The sequence below is a fragment of the Ophidiomyces ophidiicola genome, assembly GCF_022830035.1.
Source record: "Ophidiomyces ophidiicola strain CBS 122913 chromosome Unknown scaffold_18, whole genome shotgun sequence".
Lineage (NCBI taxonomy): Eukaryota > Fungi > Ascomycota > Eurotiomycetes > Onygenales > Onygenaceae > Ophidiomyces > Ophidiomyces ophidiicola.
Window position 1 is genome coordinate 163,422 of NW_026054658.1, and position 24,983 is coordinate 188,404.

Genomic DNA, 24,983 nt, shown 5'->3' on the forward strand with positions numbered 1-24,983 from the left:
TTTAAAAAAATGTTTCTAATACCGTGGAAAATCATTGCCCGTGAGGCCATGCCCCCAAAACTTCAACTCCAACGCCGATCCAATGGGTGACAATAAGCAGCGCGCGCGAGCGGGCAGCCTTTGTCTCTAGGATATAAACGTCGCTTCGAGGTAGAGAGTGCCTTCTTCGACAATCTCCTCGTCTCCGATCTTAATATTCAAGTGTACCTTCTCCTGAGGGGAAAACTGTTGTTCCTTGACGTTAGTAATCTAGCCCTTTCTACTGCGGACTGCATTGCTCTGACCTGGTAGATATAAGGCTTCGTGCCCGCCACACTGCCGACGATCGACTTGATAATGCCCGGCACTTCGGCCATGACATCTATCCTGTCGAGCCGAGGCCCAAGGGAGCTCTCCAGCAGCGCGCTGAACTCCTTGCCATCCCGCGTCGTGCCGGCCCACGTGAACTTGATGTGGCTGGGCTCGGGCCAGTCGTTGTCGGAGTCGTGCGTGGACTTCTCATGCGACGCCGTGTTGGACGTCCCCGCGTAGATGATTTCTCCGTCCTTGACGACGGCGCCGACGTTCACGACCGTCGATCCGTACGACGGCGGGGTGGTATACTCCATGATCATGGCGGAGTACTTCGCGCTCTGGAAGTTGGCAAAGTTCCATCGCGTCGCTAGACCCTAAATCAGTATTCCCGTATGGACGTAAAAAAAGCGAGCAGGCGGTGGAGCCACATACCCAAGTGATGTGGTTTCATTCCCTGCAACGCATGCACGAAGAAACCTCTTCCAGCAAAGTCAATTTCGCCATCAGGCGTTATAATTGACCCTTCAACCTTGCACTGAGGCCAAAATGCATGGCGCATGCTACCCCACGGTCGCTCGGGGTCGGTGCCGAAGTTGGAAGTACCATTCTTCCCCGCAAAAAAACCTGGAGACGCCCTGGTCACCGTAAGGTTGATCAGGCTTTTCTCGTTCAAAGCAGATTTAATGGTATATGCCGTCCCTTCTTCGTTTAGAGTTACTGCAATGTTGTCCCCGCCAAACGAAAGCATGTCCTCGTCGAACAGATAGTTCTCAACCGGGTCCGTGTGCCAAAGGTGGGGCTTCTCCTCATCAGTGGAGTAAATTTTCGTGTTGAATTGGCATGTCGTGTGAAGACCACTGCAGAGCAAACGCACCATTCAGCACAAAACTTGGAACGGGGGGGAGGGGGAGGGGGCCTGCGGGACAACGGCTGAAGATGGCTCACGCGACATTGCTGTAGATGACCTGAACCATCGCGATGTGGCCCTTGTCAGACAAAAAGTAGAAAGTCTGGGTCTCCACGCAGGTAGATTGCATGGCCTTCCATTTCAGATCATCCTTTGTTAGCACCGTGTACGGGGTTGTTTGTTCCGCAACAGATTGGATCGCAGCGGGTCCATAGATGGGCTCTTGGGTGCCGGCGACGCTGGCCAACCTACAGTGCCCATGATGACATAGTGGTTAGTTGCCGAGACAAAAGCTGGCGGAGGAACTCCTGGAGTGGGACTGCACGCACGTAGATTTCAGCCAGTTCATCGCTGCAGGGTTGAGGGGCGCCGTAGGATTCTGAAGGGCGTACGGAATAACAGGGCGTGGTAACAAGGGCGTCGGGCTGCGAGTTCCTCTGCGGGCGTTCCCCGTCCTAAAAGTCGGCAGGGCGGTGATTGCTCACGCCCGGATCAAACTTGCTCCGGCCAAGAGCCGTTAGCCTTGCCGAGTCCCGGCGGGGAGTTCAACCTGGTACTCGTACTTAACATAACAGAACAAGGGCTATAGTATGCTGAATTCAAGGCTTGAGGTCTCTGATAGGTGAATATCGGTTGCTTTTTAAAATGTTTTCTTAGACACTTTTATGACCTTTTATGGTACTTCTACTCTTGATACCACATGAGATACTTCGGCTGATATAAGCAATGACTAAGCATAACAAGGTTGGCCAATAAAAGCATGTAATCTTGGTTATCTTCCAAATATAGTAGCTAGGGCAGGGGCTTGAATTTCCCACGTGACAGGTCTCTGAAAATCGCATTGCCCAAGCTGTCCGCAATATCGCAGAAAGAATAAAAGCCGGTTTATCCGGGATATACCACCACAATGGCAGCTCGAAAACTTGCACCAAAAGATCAGATTGTTAAGCTGATAGTGGGGGCCGGCCAGGCCAGTCCCAGCCCTCCCGTCGGCCCAGCGCTTGGAAGCAAAGGTGTGAAGAGCATGGATTTCTGCAAAGTAAGGGTTTCTGCAGCCTACCTTTCTTTCCAATATACTCACTGACAGAATCATCATAAATAGGAATTCAATGCGCGCACCGCTCATATCAACACAGGCGTTCCTATTCCCGCTCGAGTGACGGTGCGCCCCGATCGATCGTTTACCTTCGAACTGCGAACGCCAACTACCTCGTGGCTTCTGTTACAGGCGGCAAAAGTGAATGAGCGAGATGGCCGGTTACGAGGGGGAGGAAAAGCAGGCCATGAAACCATCGGTTCGGTTTCTTTAAAGCACGTCTACGAGATCGCGAAAATAAAACAGACGGAGACAAGATTATCTGGCTTGAGCATGGAGGGGCTGTGTAAAAGCGTGATTGCGCAGGCAAAGTCAATTGGCCTCGGCGTTGTACCGTGAGAGCGATACAACGTTTATTTACCAAAGCCGGGCCGATGCCCGATAGCTACCTGGGATACTGCATGGCGTTTAGGGGTGCTCTTGCGTCCGGTTTCTTTTTTTGGGTCAGAGCTGTATTATATGCGCAGTTTCGCGTGGCATTTAGAGGTGTACCAATACTGAACTCCCGAACACGACGTTCTAGACACTGTTCTCTCCTTATCATCCTGCGTGGCCTTCCGAGTTGTCGAAGGTCGTCAACGCCGGTCCGATTCGGGAAGGGTTCTAGAACCCGGCTTAGTCAGCGCTGGACGCTTGTTCACGTGAATCCGTCTCTGCACGTGACTCGCTCGCCGCGCAGGCCGGTACCGCCACGGTAAGATTACCGCGCATCAGCCGCCGGAATGTAACTTTGCGGGCGGCGGCAGCTAATTGCGGCACGCTGAGTGGCCGACAGGCGCAAACCAAGCAAACACAGCGTGTATCGGGTCTGTTTCCGAGACCACATTATGTCATAAGCTGAGATTTTCCGCCGAGGAAGCAAAAGAATCTCGACTCTGTCCACTGTGTTGCTGCATGAGACAGTGATTTCTGGCTCACAATCGGGCCTGCAGCTCTAGACCTTCGCTGATCTGCCGCCTGCTGGCTGCGTCCTCATCTGAGCGCTCTTTAAGCCGCCACGTTCCCAGCGACCTCCCCCCCACTCCCCGCCAACCCGTCATTTGTGGTCAGACTGATCGCAACCTGCGTCCCGCCAGATCATCTTTTTTTCTTCCCTGTGTGCTGCCTTGCCCGGTTTTCCTCTGTGACGCTGGCATTGCTGCCTCGATCGTCGCAACCGCTACTAGCGAATACAAGATCGATAAATTCGCTCTGCCGCCACCGACACGCACGCTGCGCGCATACACTGCGACGTAGCTGAGAGCCGCCGTGATCCAAGACTCAGCATCTGTGCCGCGGGATGTGTGAGCCAGGAGACGTTCCAGGAACATCGCCTCCAGGGAGATATAACAAAGGTCTGTACCTGGCCATACTTCCCTTCCTCTCTTTTTTTTTTTTTTAATTTTATGTTCTTTTTTTGCCCCTCTTCGGAACTGTACTTTGTACTGATTTTTTGACCAAAGATGCCGGTGACGACTCCGGATCCTCAGCTCCCAACGCCGGCCATGGCCAATGCCGGCGATTTGTCACGTTCGACCGCTGAGCCACCTACCGTGCGCTTTGCTTCCCAAACCCAAGAAATCGACCCTCAGGACAGTATTTATACGTCGACCGCTTTCCCCGGCCAGAAAATGCCCCCCAATCAAGAATCCCGCCCGCCCATACTCCAGGAACCTCAGGAAGAATTGCAGGATCTCGCGATCAAGCTAGAGAAGTCAAGGTTTCAGGAGACTAGAATGCAGCATTTTGCTTTTGAGCCTGTTTCCCTGCCGCCGACTAGGGTACGTGAACTTTCTATACTCTCGCTTGGCGGGCATCTCCCAAGATGTTTATCATAGCCGCGCCTTCCAAGGCGAAGCTTGGCTGTGCTAACAAGATACGGCAGGCGCCATCGAGAGATTCCATCAGGCGCAACTTTCGAGACGGGCCTTCACCGCCTCCGTCGGGATCGCATTCCCCTGTTCTAGGCGCCCATGATGCGGATAGGACGAGAGAAAAGATGGTTCGCGGCATCCTGCACCAACCTGAGATGACGCCCCAGTCATCGCTTTCCAACGAAGCTTCAAGTAAAAGCGATGCTTCCAGATCGCCCGCCGCGCACGGCTCAAGACCCTCCTCTTCGTCGGGCCCAGTATCAACAAAGCCGTCGTCTACGTCCGACGGCAACGCGAGACCGAAAGAATCTCACCGCAGACCACGGTTTTTTCTTGGACCTCCCGAAGACAGCCCTCCTCAGTCGCCTCGATACGAGATCGGGTCGTCAGCTGTTGGCTCGGCTGCTGCCACTCCGTTTGGAGACCAAAATGACCCGTATTCCCGGAGCAAAATGCCGCCCCCGCAAACGAATCTTTCTCAGCTGGACCAAAGATTCATTTTCGGCGGGCTTGATTCAAAGCGTCGACCAATTAAACCTCATCCCGGCCATGCCATATTACCTGTCTCGGACAAGTTACACGATAAAAAGTTGTTCGGGAAAAAAGACGCCCGACAGGAAGTTGATGGCTATCTGGAGAAACCTAAACCACATGGCTCAATGTCAGAGCTGAAGCGATTTTTCCGAATGGGTGCCAAACAAAAACGTGCCGAGTCGCCTGCCTCAATTCACAAGAAAAGCTCTTCGAGATCTTCAAGCAAGGCTGACCCATTCAGATCCCACGGCCCTAGCGTTCCCTTCGCTGATGACCATGGACTTCAGTCCAAATATGGAAAGCTGGGTAGGGTTCTAGGATCTGGTGCTGGGGGGTCAGTGCGGTTGCTTAAGAGAAACAGTGACGGTGTAACCTTTGCCGTGAAACAATTCCGAGAGCGCTACCAATGGGAATCAGAGAAAGACTACGCGAAGAAAGTGACGGCTGAGTTTTGTATTGGCTCCACTCTACACCATGGAAACATTATCGAGACCCTCGATATTCTTCACGAGAATAGCCGCTGGTACGAAGTCATGGAATTCGCCCCTTACGACTTGTTTGCCTGTGTGATGACTGGTAAAATGACAAGAGAAGAGATTGCATGTTCCTTCTTGCAGATTGTCAACGGCGTGACTTATCTTCACAGCATGGGACTCGCCCATCGGGATCTCAAACTCGACAATGTCGTGGTCAACGATCGCGGAATAATGAAGCTGATTGATTTCGGCAGTGCGTTCGTATTTAGGTATCCTTTTGAGAATAACATCGTCCTTGCTTCGGGTACGTATACAGTCTTTCGGCTTGCACGATTGGTTTTGTCTGACTTTGTTTTTTCTAGGAGTTGTTGGTTCAGACCCCTACTTGGCCCCGGAGGTTTACAAGGAAAAGGGATACGACGCTCGTGCAACAGACATTTGGTCTCTCGCGATAATTTTTTGCTGCATGTCCCTGGGCCGATTCCCGTGGAAACAGCCCCGTACCACTGATACTTCTTTCAACCTTTTTGTTTCTCCCCCTTCGCCGGGGACGCCATTCTCTGACCCTGCGCCACGAGAGAGCGCCAACTCACAACCTACGTCTACAGCAGATTCCTCTCATGAAGCAGACCGTGGACGCTCACAGACATCTCGATATTCCCAAGGCAACGGGGCGTCTTCGAACCCCAACCCTACGCTTAAAACCCCACAAAATTGTGAAAACATTCCTCCGAACCATACCCCAGCTCTATCCGAGCAACCCACTGCGGCCGTTAAGTCCACGCTACCAACATCTACCAACCAGGCACAATCATCTGCTGGCGCTGGCTCCGGCTCTGCCAAACGGCACGAAGTTATCAAAGGCCCCTGGAGGCTCCTGCGACTGCTACCTCGAGAGTCCCGACAAATAATCAGTCGTATGCTAAAGGTTAACCCGCGCGAGAGAGCTACTCTCGAAGAAGTTCTTTCGGACGACTGGGTTCGTACCCGCGAGGTTTGCAGGCAGGAAGAGTCTGGTCAAGTTATTAATGCGCCTAACCATACACATGTTCTGGAGCCACCCTCTGGAACCCCGCCTCCAGCCAAAAATAACAATAAAAAGTGATTTTCAAGTTTTTGTTTTTCTAGGGGCGTTACTATATGAAAATTCATCCTCTTTTTTTTTTCTTGGAAGTTATGTACATACTAGATATAGGCTGATGGGCGACTTTGCGGCGTTTCCTGGGACGAAGTAGGTCCAGTTGTGTTAAATGCTTTTGTTCTGGTTCTACGGTTTGGAGTGCTTTTTTTTATTTGTGAATAAGGAAAACAAGAGAACAGTACATGCATACGCCATAGTTATAAATAATACAACTTCTTTGAACCCACTCGCAAATAGTGTGGCCCTGAATATGCGTGTCTATGCTCTTTGCACAGAGTACAGGAGGAAAAGATCTTGATTCAAATTTCTTACATAGACGTCGGATGTAGTAGCTGCTGGATCGCTCAAAACTCTAAAAAAGAGCCCAAATAATTAAAAAATTATGAATATATGCTAAATCTCCAATGATTTTATTGGCATCCAAAGACATATTATGGCCACCCCTATTATAATAATAGATCTTTTGAAGACGCATTTTGAGATGGGGTCGCTGGTGTAGATGGTGCAGTATTTGCATTCATTCCATGGCCAGTCTTATTTCCTAGAAGTGATACATCTGGATTATTAGCACTCGCCTTGGGTGTATCAACATCAAGATCAGTTTGCTGGTACTGAGCATCCGAATTCGAACCATTGGCGATTATCTTGCCACGAGCCGGTGAGCCAGCTGAATCTCCATTGGGATGCGAGATCGTTCGCTTTCCATTCGATTTATAGTAAAGCATCATATCACTGCCTGTTCGCCAAATATGTGTGCGCATTGTCAATAACGTCATGTCAGGTGGTATCCGCTATATAATAATATTAGAATTGAGAGCAGCTCGGCACAGCAGGGAGGTGGCACACAGTATTCTGGCAGTACAACTCAAGGTATTCTTCCGGTTTCATAGAATTAGAATCCGGATCGTCAGCGGAGTAGAGAGGGTCTATACGTTCGGCAACGTATGCAAGGATTTTCTTTGCACGAAGCATTCGGTTGGCACTTAAACGGGAATTATTGTTCGAGGTTCTGTAAATGTTGCTAATCAGCTATTTTCATTTCCTGATAGGGCAACGTCTTTCTTCGTTTGTCATTTTTTTGAAACGAAGGGGGGTGGAGAGAAGCAGGTGAGAAACAACGGCACCAGGAAGTAAAGAAGAAATCAGAAATATCTTACGAATCGACAGCTTCCGGTAAAAGGCCTTCGTATGGCTTAACCGAGAAAGTGATCTTGACAATATCGGTTTCCACCTGATTCTATGAGGTTGTTAGCAAAATAGAGGCATAGTCCTAATCTTTTGTGATATGTGTAATTACCTGCAAAAGGAGGCGTGCAAGCCATGATGGGGCGATTTTCCCTAATTGATCTGCATTTTGCCCAACAGTGCCTACAGTCCCACGGTAGACGTCGAGAGCAATGGCAGTACTGGGCCCATCTTCCTGAATACTGATAGCTGTGGTTGCTGGAAGGGAAAGTGTTGGAGTCTCATTTTCAGGGCTAGGCGTGATCCGTGATTTGGGTTCTTCTTCAGTCTGTTCTACTAAATCACCATCGTATTTTGCCCGAAGCTCATTTATAGCACCCTGAAAAGTGTCGTCTGGCACTTTTTCTTTTTCTTTTTCTACTACAGGTTCCGGCTCTTCATGTTTCTCGTCTACATTCCGCTTGGTTTCTGTCGATGTTCGCCCTGCTTTCCTGGGGAAAGTCATGAACTTCTTGCCAAAAAGCGACCCACCACGCTTTGCCTTCTCCTCTTTTGCTGGTTCTGGTGGAACAGGCCGAGGAAACCCGGGCGTCGGGTTTTCCTCGGTGGAGAGTCGAGTTCTCGTGTTAAGATCGGATGAGCCCGCGGATCGTCGACTTGGACTAGAGAAGAAATAATCACGCACAGATTTAGCTTCGGGATGGCTGTCATTTGATGACCGTACAGGTGTTGTGGCAGCATTTTCTGGTACTGACGACGGAAATGGAGCTGGCGTAGCGAGGCCGATGGACATCCCTGGAGTCGTGACTTGGTGCGCATCATTACCAGAGACAAATCTGCCCGTAGATGTGATGATAGGCGGAATTTCTATACGATTAGGAGCCTCAGGTCGCAAGACACATGGAGCATCCGTTGTCCTAGGACGTAGTGAGGCGCGGTATTCAGCATCTCTCCGACTTTCTTCGTCAATCAGGCCGGCAAACAAGTAACGGAGAACCCATTTGCCCAAATTAACTACAGATTATAAAAGGTCAGTTAAATTTTGACGTGCAATATAGGGGAGGAAACCTACTCCTTTGATCATCCTTAAACTCCTGAAGGTCAGATAAGCCGGCTTCATCGACATATATTTCCCCATCGAAGCACCGGTGTGGCTCTAAGACCACTGATAATTTTCCTGTTTGAGTCTGTAGCGTACACCAATGCGCTATAGCTCTGGTCGTATTCAACTTGGCGGCGATATCATCAAGGTGTTCTTTACCGAATGCCTCTACTTTGGTACACTATGGGAAAATTAGTATTCCCGTTTGATGACAAAAATTTCGCATTCCCTACCCGAAGTAAATCCCATAATACAACTTCACCAGCTGTATCCTTTGTGAGAGCACGTGTTCGATCGTTGAGCATCATATGTTTGATGATCCCATTCTGACCTTCAAGTGTCTCTTCGGCCTGACTGTGTACAGAAGTGGTAGTCTCGGGCTCTTCAGCTTCAGAAGTATTTGAAAGAGCAAGCATGTGGTTTTCGTGCCCACCTTCCGTCAAATCAACATCTCTCCAACGATTGATACTAGATTTTTGTGTAGCGGTCCAAATATACCCGTCAGCAGCAACGACCTTAGACACCGGCTCGTTCTCTCGCAGAACAGCCATGCAGACCCCTTCATCAGCATCTGTCACATTGCTAATGTCGGTTTTAGCCACGAGGCCTGATCGATCACTCGAATAAAACACGGAGAGTTGAGGATGGTCTGAATAGAGGGACCAAACACTCTCGCTATGCATGGTTAGTGTACTCATACAGCGACCAGCTGTCATAGACCAAATTTTAATAGTTTGGTCGGACGATGCGGTCATAATGGTATTCGCATCTTCGTTGATCAATATACTGCGTATATTTTTTGTATGGCCGATAAACTTAGTTGCTAGTTTTCCAGAATTTGAGTCCCATACACGCACGATGCTATCAGAGCCTCCACTGACTAATATGGAGCCTTTTGCAGAAAGAGAATATACAGAACCCTTCTGTATTTGTTCATGTTCCCCGATATGAATCTTCAGCATTTCTCCTGCGCCATTTATATCCCAAAGGCAAATTTTATGATCTAGGCCACCAGAGGCGATCCAGCTAGTTTGATGACTGGGAGATGTCACACATTGCACATAATCGCTATGTGCGCCAATAGAGGGCGGTATACGAAGATCTGTAGAGTCTAGCCGCCATACCCTCACTGTGCCATCCGATGATCCAGATACCAGAGCTGTATTGTTTTGCGTAAGGATAAGATCATTTACCCAATGAGTATGGGCTTGGACTTGATGGCGAATGGTAGTGGGCCCCTTGGGCTTGCCATCGTCCGACGTAGGGAACGCTGAATTTGGAGGGGGTCGATTAAGATGTAAATCCCAGGCGCATATCACACCGTCACGGCCTCCAGAGTACCTAGCAGTGTGTTAGCTTAAAAACAGCCTCCCAATGTTGCCGGCTTTGCTTGCTAAAGAGAAGCGCATTCGTGTCGAGAGGGGCTCACAGGATGGAGCGTTCAGAATCGACAGCAAGGCCATTGACTCCTAAACGATGGCCGCTTGAGCAATCGGGAATTGGCAGCTCTGGAGGAGATAGATTAATAATTTACCCAAACGCACCTTTAATGAACAAAGAAGGTCAGCTTCGCTTACCATAGCTGACTCGGAGAAGTGGTTTTCTTGCCATCCAAGCAAAGTTCGTGTTGCGCAGGGGAATTAAATCATGCGCGAGGAAGATGCTCACTCCTCAAACGATAGGTAGGATCGCGCGCTCCCAACAGGAGACATCAAACCGCCATAGAGTGGTCGGATTGGCCCTGTTGGCGACCAGGAAGTGGTATCAAGCTTGCGGAGGGGAACCTTAGCCAGAGCTGAGGGTGTGCATTTATACATGGTAACGTATGGTCTAGAACAGAGTATTAACGATGTGTTGTGTCTTGTTTATGTATCATTTATTGTATATGTTATTACATAACTTACAATACGGCGAACGCACCATGGCTTGAAAACGCATCATCCGAACCATGTTCTTGGGAGGCGACATCCTGGACTTTGGCAACGACCAAACGGCGTTGTCTGCCATTTTTTGTACGCTCAGCACTACAGAGTAGTTGTATACTATCGCCTTGGCAATATCATGCTTGACTCGGAAGATCCGCCCGTGCGACGACCCGATAGCTAATCCGCGAGAAGGGTTCTGCGGTGCCTTGAGCCAAGTCTGGCTAAGAGTCGCGCTCGGTTTAGAGCCAGTTGTGAAGGTGAAATGCACTAAAAGATATGATGTATATATCTACTGGAAGTATTGCGGAGTTACTTCACTAGTATATTATCCCAGATATACTACATAATGCATGCGAGAAATGCATTTTATAGAAATCTTGGTAGTGTTCTTCGAATTTCAACACATGACGCATTGCATTGGCTACGGATGATGTCAACGTCTCTTTAAGATATAGTTAATAATCCATTTAAGAATTAGTACTTCTCTTATAGATCTGTTACTTGCTCCCCCTGGACTTTTCTGCTCTCAAGAAAATTCCATGCTCGTTGATAGCTTCCAAGGAACACAGCGCCACCAATCCCAATCCAAGCAACACGAGGACCAATTCCTCTCCAAAATGCACCGAAACCTTCTTCCTTCCAAATTGTCTGCACAACATCCCTCACCCTAACTCCCCCCACCTTTGTACCGTTTTCACCCCTTCTAGCCAGCATGACTCTGGTTTTGACAACATCGAGGGGTGTGGTTAAGCCAGCGGAAATAGCACCGGCAATGCTACCGAAAAAAGCGCTTGAGATAGCCGAAACTGGTGCTGTTGTGTCTGATTGATGCTTCCACGAAGCGTATGTCCCCTTCATTCCCTCCCACATGGTAAACTGTAAGATAGTGAAGGGGATTTCCCGGGATATGGTAATAGCCGTTCCTCTATACAGTTCTCGGAACACCAGAACCCAATTTCCTCTCGCCCCATTAGGTAGTTGGGAGTGCCGTAAAGAGAGAATATCCTTGAGAGCTAATAGCGTTGAGCCCCCGAATAATCCAGCTTGCGCCCGTTGCTTAATTACTTCTGTTGGTACTCTTACTGCGCAAGCCGCTACTTCTCCAAGAGACGAGGCAAGCGAATGTGTTAAGAGAGCATGATACCATGGGGCTGTCTGCGATTCAGAAGGGAGGAGGAGCCGCTTTACCCCATCATATACAACAAAGAAGCTTGCAGCCGAGGGGGCAGACCCGAGGAGCACGGAAGGTAGACCGGCATATATGCCTCGGATAGTGTGTCGAATTGACGAAGCTCCGCTCTTGTTTGTGGCTATCAAATTGGAGCTTCCTTGGCGTTTACGGGCCTGTTGCAACCTGGTTTTGATGGTATCGAGGGGGAAGAGGGACACGTCCACTGTCAGACCGGCAATGGCTCCAGCCTATGGTCATTAGCATGTTAGTTGACTTGAAATTCCAGTTTCAACTGGTTGGCGACAGATCGGACAATGATGACATACCGTCAGCGATCGAGTCCAAAGAGAGGGGGCGAGTGCCAGTGACGCATCCTCTCGAGGATGGTCAACTGCTTCCATTAAAGCTGTCGGGTAGCAATTGTCTCACGATGCATCCCATTCGGAGCTAAAATGGCTCCTTGCGTCGAAGCAAAAGTCCGCCTTGGGTTCCGTGAACACTCGCGTGAGCTTGAAGTTTTTAAGTTGCGGAAGTCGGCAATAACCAGCCAACTGACTAGTTAACTCCATGGCTAGTTAACTAATAACTGCGTAGGGAGTATATTGGACTGTTCAATGTAACACCACTGGCCGGTTATTTCATCATAAATCTTTTTGGGTTTACAGAGTACTCCGTAGTTATACGTGCCGCTTCAATTTAGGGTAGTTAGTTACTCGTGGCGCGGTTCGTAGATTCAACATAGCAAAGTCCTTCTACATAGCAGTAAAAATACATAGCAGTTACACAGATAGTAGTAGTATCTTGTTTTTAAACATTGACCCATCTTTCTGGAGTAGCCAACAACTAATTTCTCCGTGCAGAGTGCTCGAAAGAAAAAAACAAACTCCGTATTCCGAAGGTATTCTGAAAATGTGGGATTCCAGCATGGTAACATTCAGTATTCACGTGGTAATATTACTGCCGTCAAAACCCCTGAGGATCAAAACTTTATTAGGCGCCGCGCCGACCTCCCCGCTCCGTAACGATACTGGAACACTGTATTCCGAACTTAAAGAAATCCGCTATAGCCTCTAACGGGGAATAAGATTTACTAAGAATTTTCTCGTCTATCAAGAATTTTTTAGGTACGAAGAGATGCGACGTTTTGAGAGAATACATAATGTTACGGAGGACGTTGAGGAGTATCGTCATGGGGGCTATCATCCAATGCATCTTGGAGATGTCTTCAATGAGAGGTACAAAGTGCTTGGGAAATTGTCGTATGGTCAGTTTTCCACGGTATGGCTCGCACTTGACCGGAGGTAAGCCATGCTGATGCATATTCCTTACTGTCATTAATACATTGCCTAGGCTCAAGCAGCAAGTAGCTATGAAAGTGCTTAAAGCAGAAACGTCCCAGAACAGTAAAGAGATTCAAATCCTTTTGCACTTGTCCCGGCCAGAAGTTCAACACGCTGGCATGACGAACATACTGGAACTCCTAGACTATTTTGAACACCAAGGCCCTAATGGAACACATATGTGCCTTATATTTCCAGTAATGCTCTATGATGGTGAAATACGGAGCCTAAAACTTGCGCTCCAGAAAACCTCTCTAAGAGCTGTTTCTTATCAGATTATACTAGGGCTGGAATATATACATGCTTCGGGCCTTATACACTGTGGTGAGTCTGCTTTTGATTGATGTTATGCAATTACTAACCCCACAAAACATCTACAGCCGGCAAATATCATGTTTACGAGCCCCCACGCCAAGTTCTCTCTCTCAGAGCCAGTGTTCAGTCCAGTCAAATGGCTAGAAGGAGTAGCGGCTGATAACTCGGCCCCTCAATATCTGCTACCTTCGCAGAGGGTTCATGCAACTCTCGACGAGATAGACATCTCTGCTATTGAGGTCAAAATTGGCGATTTTGGTGGAGGTAATTTTTTTTCAAAATGATTTTCTACTCATTATTGTTAACCATTAGCAGCAACATGGAAAGACTCTGTTTGTGAACAAAAGCCTGTTACTCCTAGAGCACTGCGTGCACAGAAGTCATTCGACGAGAAAGGTGGGATGATAGCATTGATATATGGTGTCTGGGATGCTTGGTAAGGTGTCTTAACAGATCAAATCCGCAAAGCTCACATGTGGTAGATATTTCAGCTGGCCCCAGATGAACCGCTGTTTCCGATTGGGAGTTTTGGAATGACTGCGGAGCAGTTTGATGAGGCCCATAAGGACCTTATTGCCGAGTTCATTGACAAAGACTTCACCAGTTTTATGGGTTATTTAAGAGAGCGGCTGCCGCAAGAATCTCGACTAGAGGACATTCAGGGATTTGTATCATTCCTGTGCTGTATGCTTCAAAATGATCCGCAGCAACGGCAATCTGCAACTCAGCTGCTGAAACACTCCTGGCTTCAAGAATATTCCCGTTCTGGCTACTAAGTTATTGCCGGAACTGACACTACTATCTGGGTCTATGACGCGGACAAGGGTGAAAAAAAGGTCAAGCACGTCGCCAGAACTGTGATGTCCGACAAAGCTTATACTGACTAACTCCTATTGTATTTCGAGAGTCTTTAGAGACTGGGATGATCTGTCTGCTGAGTACCCTATTTTGATACACCGAGATTACGACCAGGTTCTCTCTATGTGCTGGATCTCGTACATTATATGTCAACTTACATGGAGAATTAGACAGAAGCGGGTATCTATGGTATTGGCTCTAAATCTTCATAATGTGGCAAGCCTCTTTATACTTAGTGATAGAAAATATTAAATTTATGATTCCTCAAACATGGCGTAGGGGAATGTTTAGGGTAAGTTCTTCTCTAGACTCTCTCATGTTAGTCACAAGTTGCAGTCATGCTTTTTTGAAGCTCTTTTCATAGCTGAACACCTTGGTAGCGAGGTTTATCAGTAAATAGGACTGTATAACCTCCGCCGGAGCCGCCAATTATAATGTGTATGAGAAGGATATAGCTTAAAATTTACTTCTCCATATCACTGTGGAGATATTCGGCTCGGAGTAGCTATTATCCGAATTGAAAAACGCAGCTGACTAGGCCCGCACACCAAGCATCACGTGTAGGAAGGGCTAGGTGTAAATGACTTCTCGTGCTTGTAATCATCTTTTCTGGACAAGATACCCAGCACAATGCAGAGGAGGAGGGGATAATGTTAAAGTGCTATGCTCTTGATGCTCTGTTCTCCAGAATGTGCATTCCACGGGGAACACGGTACATTTGGCCATGTCGTTGCAACTACGCAATTCGCCCATTGCTCGTCCTATACTCGCTCTTGAATTTTCCACGATAGTTAGAAGTCTCTGGAAATCATGGAAAGGTTCCAGAAGGGGAGATGAATTTACTAAAATTGGTATTGTTACTTTCTCCTACCCACCCTGGCGAATACTCATTGACACATTGTTCAAGGCATTGCCATCAGTGGTGGGCCAGACTCCATGGCCTTAGCGCACTTATGCAAACAGTTGATAGTAGAAGAGTTTATGCCATACCTTCAAATTAGAGCATTTATCGTAGATCATAGATCCCGAGAGGGAAGCAAAGAGGAGGCATGCAAGGTTGCAGGATGGATGAACCAAATGGGTAAGGACTGGTTTCTTTTTGACGCAGAATGTAGCTTATCAGTATAACAGGTCTTACATCTAAGGTCATCACATTACAGTGGCCTGAGGAAGTACTGGACCCTTCAATACAATCCAATTTTGAAACCTTAGCAAGGAGGCTTCGTTATCAAGCTCTTGGAAAAGCCTGCCTTGCTGAAAATATACAAGCACTCTTTTTAGGACATCATAGAGACGATAACATTGAGACTGGCTGTATTCGACTAGCCCAAGGTCATGGCCGGTTTGGCATCACAGGCTTTGACTGTGTTTCTCCTATCCCTGAATGTCATAATTTATGGGGTGTGTCTCGGAGTGGTGATGTTACGACTCTAGAGGCTATTCGCTCTAATCAAAGTGCAAGCCTTGCGCCACATATTCCCGAAGATGTTATAGATTTGCCCACGTACCAGTCAAACATAAGACATTCCACAGCCACAGGCGGTGTGCATATTTTCCGCCCATTACGCCCTTTTCCAAAGTCGCGTCTAGAGTTGACTTGTCGTATCTCTAAGATACCATTTGTTATAGATCCAACTAATGCAGATCACACACTGACAATCCGAAATACAGTGCGCAAATTGCTATCGTCGGGTGATCTACCTCGTGCTTTGCAGCCTTGTTCGATTCTAGACCTCATCGAAAAGAATCGCAACGCTAAGGAGCGCCTACAAGGACTTGTTGATGATTTTGTCAAAATGATTCATGTTTTGAACTTTGATTTCCAAGCCGGCACACTACTGATTCGACTCCCTTTGCCAAAAGTGGTGAAATACTTTGACGAGACAAGTGTCGACCGTAATCAGACCCAACCTTATATACACTCATTCGATGTGCTATTGATGGTTGTACGAAGATTGATTGGGTTAGTTTCCACAGGTTCAGATTCTCAAATCTCGAACAGAGGACTTGCCAGAGCAGCAAACCTTTTTTGGCCTCAAACGCTTGCAGACGCGATGTCAGACGTATTCACTCTAGGCAGTGTTAAATTCCAGCCCTTGAAAAAGAAACGAACTTCCACAAGTGCGGACTATTTTTTGAAAAATTTTAAGCGCCGTGTCCAGGCTGACCTCATACAAGGGGGCAATTCGACCATCCAAGACACTGAAAATATTTGGCTACTTTCACGAGAGCCTTTCCGGAACCATTTACCCTTGCCACGTGGCGAATTTAGGATATATCTCCCCCGTCCTAAAAATGAAAAATTGCATAAAAGCAGTGAAAAGGCAGCCAATACAAGTGCCTGGACCCAATGGAAACTTTGGGATGGAAGATATTGGGCCCGCCTTCGCTTGGTTAGACAAAATAAATTAGTCGCCAAAAAGGCCGATACAGTTCCAAAATCGCATGTTTATGGTCTTGGTGATTCGGTACCAATAACCATGAGACCAGCAACGCCAGGCGATTTGACAAGTATAGAACTAACAACTAGAGATGGAAACAGGAATAAAGTATCTCGACTGGCCCAGAAACAATTAGATAGGCTCCTAGCACGTTTTGCTCCAGGCGACATCCGACAGACAATTCCCATCCTTTCACATGCGGTACCACAGCCAGTTGAAAAAAAAACTGCCAACCATCTCACTAGCTTTTCGTCGGCTACTCACGGTACCTTCCCACAGAAACATGCTAAGGACGCCCTATTTCTGGAAGAGCGCGATGATTCGGGCGAAGGTGGTAAAGAGCACCATAAGACATACAAAGAGGACGAGAATTACGACATGGGTGATACCCCGCGAATTCTCGCGGTTCCATCATTTAACTGGCGCACCACAGGTATAATATGGGTGCGAATGCCTCGCAACCCGCCTGGAGCATCGGCATCCCTTGGAATGGAGTCAGGTTCGCACCAAGACGAAGCTGAATATCAGAAAGTGGATACCGTCGTCCCATGGACTGTAGAGTGGGAAATCGTGTATAAATTTGTCGACCCCGTCATGATTCGAAACATGACATGGGAGAAAGATTCATTGCCTGAAAGTAAGGGATAGTGAACATGGTATAAGGGCGTCTAGTTAAAACAGTAACTCAGATAAAAAAAGCGCCTTTTCAAGATACACCTACTTTATATGGTCTTCTTTTTGCTGTAGTCTAAAAAGTAGGGTGCAGAAAAGGAGCACAAGCTCAATGAGAAAAAGAACCGGTTAGAAGCAGGAAAAACCCAAGCAGAAACCACAGAATGCCACTGGGGAGAAGGAGAGTCGTGTCTTCATTATCACTCAAACATTGAAAATCTGAAGCCGCCATGCCTAACCATGTATTCCTTGAAAAGCGCTATGCCTCCAGAAGCCCACACTTCGCAAAGCAATGCAGAAAATCATCCAGCCACCCAGGTCTTCGACACTAAAAAGCACGACAAAAAATACTAAAGTATCAATTATCACTGGGCATGTGGAATCATTAATATCAGATTCACCATACCACAACACCAACCCACAAAAGAAACTCGTGATTTATCGTTCGTAATTATCATTATTGATCATGTTCTCGTCCGTCAGCAACAAATTGCTGAGCCTTCAGGCCCCCAATTTCTCTTTTAAGCCTCATATTTTCTTTCTTTACTCTAGCGAGTTCATCAAGCGTCTCGCTCAATTGTTCCCTAAGCGACCTCTCCCCATCATCCCGACGAACATCTCTGGCGATTTTGCTTAGCTCCTCGTTGAAACGCTGGTATAAGGCTTCATTCTCAGCACTAGCTTCCCGATATAATTCATCAAGTTTCTTTGCGCGTCTTTCGCTAACAACAAGGGAATTCTCGATATCTTTCTCAAGTGACAAAGTCCTCTCATTGAAATCTGCTGTCGCTGAATTAAGTTTATCTGAGAGAGTTCGAATACGAGAAGTAAGCACTGAAGGCGGACTTGATGATGATGAATTTGCTAGTTTGGACGTTCCGCTAGATGATGTTGGTCTACCCTTTGGCGGAGACATTCTCGGGTTGGAGATTTCTTGGGCAATGGACGTCAACTCGGCCCTGAGCGTTGTTTCAGCGGATGCAACCGCCCTCTTTTCATTTTGCACGCGTTCCCGAAGCTGCGATGTGGTTAGCTTGACATCGGCAAATCTCAGACTACAACTCACTTTCTGGGGAGTCTGCATCTTTAGCTTTTGAACCTTCGGCGTGGGAACCGTAGATAGTGGTATACGCGACATATCTGAACCATTTGGAGGTATCATGCGTTCTTTCAGGCCATTAACGCTAGCATGGTGACTCTGTGGCCGCAACTCAGGTTGTTTCTTAGGGCTTGTTGATACGTTAGTCTTTCTATTGACTGGTTTATCCCCGAGCGCTGTTCTAGGGGATGGAGGAGTGTTCTCTTTTCGACTAGGCGAAACATGGCGGACAGGAGGTGAGGTGATGCGAGGAGGAGGGGAGTGCATGCGAATCGGAGAGCGAAGTCTTGTTCTACTCGTTCGACTTGATGGTGCAGAAGGAGTAGGTGAAGCGTCGGACTCTACCAGGCTATTATTATTGGTCGGAGTAGCAGGCGAAGCTATGGTGTTTGAGTCATGTTCCGAGTGAAATAGAGGTTTTATTTCCCCTGCAGATACTGGTCTAAGGTCTGACAAAGAGCTTCTGCGCTTCTTTCGGGGGGAGACAGGTTTTTCAACCCGATCCTCACCAATTGAGCTTAACGTCGGAGCGTTGCTGTGAGCACTACCTGGTCGATACAAGTCATGGTCACTAGAAAAAAATGCGGGCATGAATGGACGTTCTCGTGATCCTGGGCGTAGCAAACTATGTAGCCGAGTGTCCAAGTCAGTTGATTTGGCACGCATAAGGTTGATTCTTGGAAGGCTGGATGTTCCTGATTCCACTTCCAAGGCCGAGGCTATTCCAGATCCTTTCGACTTGCTCAGGGTGCGTATTATAGAGCTGACTTTGCTCTCGCCTTCCGTTTTGCTTCGCTCGCGATGTAGACTAAAGCCGAACCTCTTACGAAACGAAGAGTTATTTGAATTTATAGAGCCATGATTAACGGACTGGGAGCGATCCCGCCGGTTGTCTGGGTCATGAATCAATGTTCCTTCCATTGGAGCCACGGAGGGGGCTTTTTCGTCGAATAAACGTTCAAAATCCTCAACGAGACGATCTAAAAGAGAAATGTGTTCTCTAGGATCTCCTTCATCGGTCAAAATTTCCGCAAAGACCTCTGTCAGCGCACCTCGATCACCATCGTTCCCCGAGGCATCTAGCAGATCGGCCAACAAATTCACTAGGCTTGTCAGTGCTCGTCGCGTTTGAGGGCTCATTTCAGACAGAAAGCGGCGGAAAAAATCTTCGAAATCACCGGGAAACAATGAGCAAAATTTGTTCTGAAGGAGCGATAGAGATTGAGTGGGAATAATAGGACCAATGTGGTCTTTCCATGCCTTAGCCATGAAAGCTTCAAAGGCGACAATTAGAACATCGACTGGTGCTTCAGCAGCAGCCTGAATCTTCCCAGCATCATCCAAAAGAACATTGTAAAGTTCATTAACAGCTGCTTCATCGACACGATCTCTTGCTCGAAGTACACGGCCTACGATATTACCGCTTCTGGAGCGTATTGCAATCACGTAGGTAGAAAATGTCTGTTCCAAATGTTCGAGGTATTTGGAAGTCTCGTCTGTAATATTGATTCCGCCATTTGCAACTTTTGGCGTCTTGGAAGGTGATGGAGTAGAAGGAGATCCTTTATGTGGGTCTTCATATTCTGTAATAGAGAATACGGGAGGTGTAGAAGTCATCTGAGGTGGTGGGAGAAGGCCTTTCAAAGGCATCTGCAGTTCCTTGGGCTGACCACCACTCCAAAAGCTTGACAAAAGTTTAGATGGCGACCGCGGACGCAGCCCTTTCGTAGCTTTGGCTGATGCCAGGATTTGGGAAGCGATAATTCGAAGAATACTGAAGTTTGCTCTTACAATTACGTCTGTTAAAAATGGATTCTGAGGTTGGTTCAAGGGGCGAAGAAGCATTTGAACTACCCAAGTTAGGAAACTACTGTCAAAGGAACAAGGAAAGAAAAGAAATTTCTGGGGATTCTTACTTCGCTTGGTTAGGACTGGAACAAAATCTTGCGGGGTGAATATATCGGTATAGAATACCCCTGTAACAGAATCCATTTCCATCCTGTATTTTCCATCTCCAACCATTGACATGGAGATATTGACGTCAAGGTTCGAATTTAACTCATCGATATGCAGGTCAGGCTTCCGAGGACCGAAATTTAGCTGTATAGTTGAGGATAATTTTGAAGGCATATCGTCTACTGCGCTTTCTTCGAACACCGATATCAGAGCTCCAAGGTTCCCACATGTCCCATCCGGATGGTGAAGAGACCATTTTCCTCGTTCACGATATTGTTCTGGAAATCTGCCTTCGATTCTTGCTTTTGTAACCTCTTCGATTAGCCTATGCGCTTTCCCTTCGTAGCTAGACAATAATTCGAGGGCTTGTAGCGCGGGCTTCGAGCGAGAACGTTCGTTCCGCAGGAAGTTAGTAGCGGGGGTAAGGTATAAAACCTGTGCACACTTAGATTGAGAGCAGCGAACATTAACGATGCGAGAAGCCTGAAGAAATATCATTTCTGGAGTAGAAGTCGTCGGGTCAGTGCCGAATCCTGGCTGCGGTTTATCTAATTCTGCATGAAGGCCACGGGCAGTGAGCTTGCTCTCGGGGCCTTTTAGTACGAGAACCAGGAAATCAGAGTAGACAAGGAGTATTCCAGGTTCACTTCGAGTGCCTTGAAGGCCAGGACGATACGGAGGTAAAAGAGTATAGAAGTCTACTGCGGTAATCAATCTCCCAGTTGGTGTTACTGAAGCAGGCCACCCAGTTACCAAAGTCTGGAGCCGTTTAAGGCTTTGCCCTATACCGCTGGACGAGTCCAAAGAGCATATTTCCGCTATGGTGTCCCTTGCATTTAAGAGGGATTTGACTGCTGGATGCACAATGGGAAGTGCACTCGTCATTGCATCTATTAGCAGGCTGTACCGTGGTAAACGCTGTACAGGCTCCATAAGCAAAGAGCGCATTCGCTGCTCACCGGACTCATAAACCCTTTTTGAAAATGATGAGTTCTGGTCATTCAAGAAGGTGTTTAAAATCTGCGTGAATCCTGTATGAGCATTCATATATTCCCCATAAGGCTGGGAAAAGCGTGGCAGCCACTCCTGAAGGCAACGAGCAAAGGCAATTATGCCGATTGGGTCCTTTCTCTGTCCGTTCGAGTCTCTTGCTAATGCGCTGGAATCAAGCACGGTATCCTTGATAATGTCATTAAGAGCGTCTTTCTCTGTGTACTCAAGTATCTGGCGTATATCATTCAAAAACCCCATGTTGACCTCTAAAATCTCATTTAAGCAGGTTGGAAACAACTTCAATAGCTCACTTTCATTCGGACTAGTGCTTGAAACCGATTTATCTCTAGCCTTCTGGCGAAATTCGTGCGCAACATTGTGAACCAAGTCATACATCTTCCCAACATATCGCTCCTCGGTATCGACAACCTCACACATGGAAAGCCGCAACGTCTCCTTCTGGGCAGAAGTAAATGTCCTCGACTTGCTCAGATTGGTGGATTGTGAGGGCGCTCGTTTTAATTTCGCCGTTGGCAGAAATATAGGGTCGCCTAATGCTTCTATCAGGGAGGCATATTGGCCGAATCGGTCTGAGAATTTCTGGATGGAATGCGCATCGGATCCTGCGTCTCGAGAATTTTGAGGAGGCGTGTCAATCGAACCCGGCGGCAGAACAAAGTCGATATCAACACACGGAACAATTTTTTCGCTAAACGCATCTTTCAAATCCGGCAAAACCTGCGGCATACCCTCGACTCTAATCATCCTATTTGCCAGATCGGCGGCATGAACCTCATCGAAGAGTTTTGGTAAACGTGCGCCGTATTTCTCCGAAACCGCTAATGCTGTCAAGGCGTCCTTTACCAATTGCGGTAGCTCAGAGAAGTATTTAAACAGACAAACGGCCAGCCCACGGTATACCTCATCGCCCTGTCTATCGCGTGGAAGGTGATTGACAGCAGCGTAGACGGGAGCAGCGGGAGAAATGGTGATTCGCGGGTAGCTATGGACGCCTCCGGAGGTGATGATGTGCGCCTGAATGCGGGAGCTGCTCAGTGTCGAGTTTGCGGTGGTGACGGGGCCGGTGAAAACGAAGACGGAGGAGAGGTAGGGGTCGACGGCGTGGAAGAGCGCGAGCGGCTCCAGCGCCAGCCCGGCGAGCGTGCCGGATTGGGAAGCCATGGAGGGGACGGGCCCGCGCCTGCCAGTTCGGGGAATTCGGGGCAAGGGGCGGCAGACAAAGGAGGTCGCGCCTTCCTCGCGCAGCAGGATTGCTATTTTGGGTAATAAAGACGACCGGTGCGCGGGCTCTTTCTTTCTTTATGGGCGAACAGTGCTGGTGGTGATCGCTCCTGCCCAATCGGCGCGGGTCGGCAGCAGCCCAAAAACACTCGTCGGCGGCTCAGGCAGTGTCAGCGGGCGCAACGCAAAACATCCATTCTGGCTTCGCCCAGTCAACCTCCCGAACAGACCGCTCACCAAGCGGCGCATGCAAAACAAAGCGTGGCTAACTAACAGTTAGGGACACAACAACACAATAACAATGAGAGGCACCAAGCGGAAGCGCGACTCTTTTGGCTCGACGGCGTCTATGAAACAGAAGGTGTGGAGAATGTTTTCATTTGATCGTCGGCGGAACTCGTGATGTGATTGGACGCGCCGCGGCAGACTTACACGTGTTCGTCATGGGAGTCAACAATAAACAAACCGAATTCGGCGAGGGCCCGCGCTAGCCAGCTTGGCTGGCTGGCGCGCCCCCCGGAGGTCCCCCGTGGCTTAGGGGGGCGTCCGCGCGTGGAGGGGCAACCAAGGGGCGCAGTGGCCATGCCACAACTGCAATCCATCGATCGTACATAGCTGCGTCGCCTTAAGGCTGAGTGGAGCGTTGCCTCCTAGCTTATACGGAGCACCTTGAGTACTCCGTACGGAGTACCGATTGCCAATTATGTATGGGCTGGCAAAGCCCTACAATCACAGCCTAGCATAGTTATGTATGGCTAACTACGGAGTATCTGCTCCGCACTCAGTTACACAATCAAGAAAGCCAACGAACGGAGATGAATGTGCCAAGTCAATTCCATCTCAGCACTGCTCTGTGCGCAGCCATATACCCAGAAGAAGCTGTTACATGGTGGCAAGATCATCATGTCAAAATATACTTGTATTCCATTCTAAGCAACAGAGCCAATATCAGGCTCAGGCTGGTATCATGACAAAGCTCGGTTAGTTAACTGAATTCCAACAGCGTTGCTCGATGTTTCAAACACCGAACATGAACCAGACCGACCAGAGCGGTCTACATCGAAATTCAAATGTCGATGAGAAAGACAAAACAAAAATCCCAACATGTATTGAAAGTTATTTAAAAGGAAGCCGAAGCAGAAAAATAAACCCTAACAGTGTTGTCCTTCAACAACCAGAAAAAAAAATAACCGTTAAAGCGGCGACCAAATTGGCGCGGGGAACCTGGTTAGCGCTAGGTGACGTCATCTGATGGCGACTGGCTTATACCCATCCCTAGCAAAGCAGTCAGCATATCAGGGCACAGGGGTATTGTGGCGTGATCATGATAGAAACCGGGTGGAATTACCTTCTCCTTCAACTTGGCGTGGTATGATGCATCACGATCCTTCCTTGTGATGTGACTGTCTCGAGAACTAGATGTAGAGAATATGCTGCCCTCTCTCTTCTGAAATCGCGATGGGGGCACCTTTGCGGCATCTAGATGAACATGCAAAGTTAGTCATGCTTCTCTATTCAAAAAACATCCTTTGGCCAGAATTTTGTGTATATAAAAGCCAATGTGAAGTCAATATGTTCCATCAGTCAACATACCCCATTCTTTGCTTAACCGCCTATCTTGAGTCGGAGACGCTGGCGTCTGTAGAGAGTCTGCCCGGCGAGAGTCACCTTCGAACGGCGATCCAGACTCCATGGCTGAGTCTGTTGAAGCTGACCGTCCGGTGAAAGGATTTCTTAAGTGAGATGTGGCATCGGCCTGTGTGTTTGAACCTTGTTGTCCTTCCATTTGTTGTGTTCCAACTTATCAAGTCTTAGTATTATATATCTGAAATATAACAGTCTGATTGTAGGAACGACGGAAAGAAATAAAGGGGGATGTGCGAGAATATAAGTACAGAAAAGCCCAAGCCGCCAAGGCATTGAACATACCTTCATCTCTTCCGCTAGGGCTGACAGCGTGCCTTGAAGTTGCCGACATGATGTCACTTGGAATAGTGTAGGCGTACGTAAGGGTGGACGATGATCAGACCCTCGTCTGTAAGAGATGAACAGGTAAAACGAGACTAACGAAGTTCAAGTGATATCTCAATGCTTGTTTTCCAGAAGGCGTGTCAGAGGCAGATAGCGGGGAAAAGACCAGTAACTGTGTCGATCGCTTTGTTAGACCTTGTTCGAACAGCTTTTCACAGTATGACGGGCCATGGGCCTTTTATATAACAGACGATCTCTTTGGCCATCCACTCTCAGCCACAAGCCGAGGGGCGAGACTTACAGCGACGCGTTGAAAACAATGGGCCTCTTAGTCACTACAGGGGAGATGCTTCGCCTCCCAGTGAATCCTATTTACAGTGGCGGCGAATCAATGTCTCTGCTTTCTGGATGG

The 24,983-nt window shown here is 48.0% G+C and overlaps 9 protein-coding genes across 9 annotated transcripts; 4 read left to right on the plus strand and 5 right to left on the minus strand.

The window, feature by feature from the left end:
* Positions 1-126: 126 nt before the first annotated feature.
* SVF1 (putative cell survival pathways protein) lies at positions 127-1,550 on the minus strand (the record flags this gene model as incomplete). Its single annotated transcript, XM_049253460.1, has 5 exons — positions 127-225; positions 285-661; positions 727-1,151; positions 1,240-1,449; positions 1,531-1,550. 5 exons carry the CDS (start codon positions 1,548-1,550, stop codon positions 127-129), a joined length of 1,131 nt encoding a protein of 376 aa, XP_049107542.1.
* Positions 1,551-2,108: 558 nt separating this feature from the next.
* Positions 2,109-2,636, plus strand: MRPL19 (mitochondrial 54S ribosomal protein YmL19; the record flags this gene model as incomplete). The annotated part of the gene is made up of 2 exons (XM_049253461.1): positions 2,109-2,240; positions 2,304-2,636. The coding sequence occupies 2 exons, from the start codon at positions 2,109-2,111 to the stop codon at positions 2,634-2,636; spliced, it is 465 nt and encodes a 154-aa protein (XP_049107543.1).
* A 1,103-nt stretch (positions 2,637-3,739) lies between these two features.
* Positions 3,740-6,265, plus strand: NPR1 (Nitrogen permease reactivator protein; the record flags this gene model as incomplete). Its single annotated transcript, XM_049253462.1, has 3 exons — positions 3,740-4,057; positions 4,162-5,464; positions 5,523-6,265. 3 exons carry the CDS (start codon positions 3,740-3,742, stop codon positions 6,263-6,265), a joined length of 2,364 nt encoding a protein of 787 aa, XP_049107544.1.
* Positions 6,266-6,747: 482 nt separating this feature from the next.
* LOZ57_004420 (uncharacterized protein) lies at positions 6,748-10,199 on the minus strand (the record flags this gene model as incomplete). Its single annotated transcript, XM_049253463.1, has 8 exons — positions 6,748-7,092; positions 7,148-7,310; positions 7,459-7,538; positions 7,599-8,500; positions 8,559-8,769; positions 8,822-9,929; positions 10,018-10,096; positions 10,166-10,199. The coding sequence occupies 8 exons, from the start codon at positions 10,197-10,199 to the stop codon at positions 6,748-6,750; spliced, it is 2,922 nt and encodes a 973-aa protein (XP_049107545.1).
* An 800-nt stretch (positions 10,200-10,999) lies between these two features.
* PET8 (S-adenosylmethionine transporter) lies at positions 11,000-12,085 on the minus strand (the record flags this gene model as incomplete). Its single annotated transcript, XM_049253464.1, has 2 exons — positions 11,000-11,932; positions 12,011-12,085. 2 exons carry the CDS (start codon positions 12,083-12,085, stop codon positions 11,000-11,002), a joined length of 1,008 nt encoding a protein of 335 aa, XP_049107546.1.
* A 1,331-nt stretch (positions 12,086-13,416) lies between these two features.
* LOZ57_004422 (uncharacterized protein) lies at positions 13,417-14,115 on the plus strand (the record flags this gene model as incomplete). The annotated part of the gene is made up of 3 exons (XM_049253465.1): positions 13,417-13,603; positions 13,655-13,761; positions 13,822-14,115. The coding sequence occupies 3 exons, from the start codon at positions 13,417-13,419 to the stop codon at positions 14,113-14,115; spliced, it is 588 nt and encodes a 195-aa protein (XP_049107547.1).
* An 806-nt stretch (positions 14,116-14,921) lies between these two features.
* On the plus strand, positions 14,922-17,286 carry LOZ57_004423 (uncharacterized protein; the record flags this gene model as incomplete). The annotated part of the gene is made up of 3 exons (XM_049253466.1): positions 14,922-15,048; positions 15,105-15,278; positions 15,329-17,286. The coding sequence occupies 3 exons, from the start codon at positions 14,922-14,924 to the stop codon at positions 17,284-17,286; spliced, it is 2,259 nt and encodes a 752-aa protein (XP_049107548.1).
* A 481-nt stretch (positions 17,287-17,767) lies between these two features.
* Positions 17,768-22,540, minus strand: LOZ57_004424 (uncharacterized protein; the record flags this gene model as incomplete). The annotated part of the gene is made up of 1 exon (XM_049253467.1): positions 17,768-22,540. The coding sequence occupies one exon, from the start codon at positions 22,538-22,540 to the stop codon at positions 17,768-17,770; it is 4,773 nt and encodes a 1,590-aa protein (XP_049107549.1).
* Positions 22,541-23,863: 1,323 nt separating this feature from the next.
* Positions 23,864-24,578, minus strand: LOZ57_004425 (uncharacterized protein; the record flags this gene model as incomplete). Its single annotated transcript, XM_049253468.1, has 4 exons — positions 23,864-23,875; positions 23,949-24,079; positions 24,194-24,400; positions 24,530-24,578. 4 exons carry the CDS (start codon positions 24,576-24,578, stop codon positions 23,864-23,866), a joined length of 399 nt encoding a protein of 132 aa, XP_049107550.1.
* Positions 24,579-24,983: the final 405 nt, after the last annotated feature.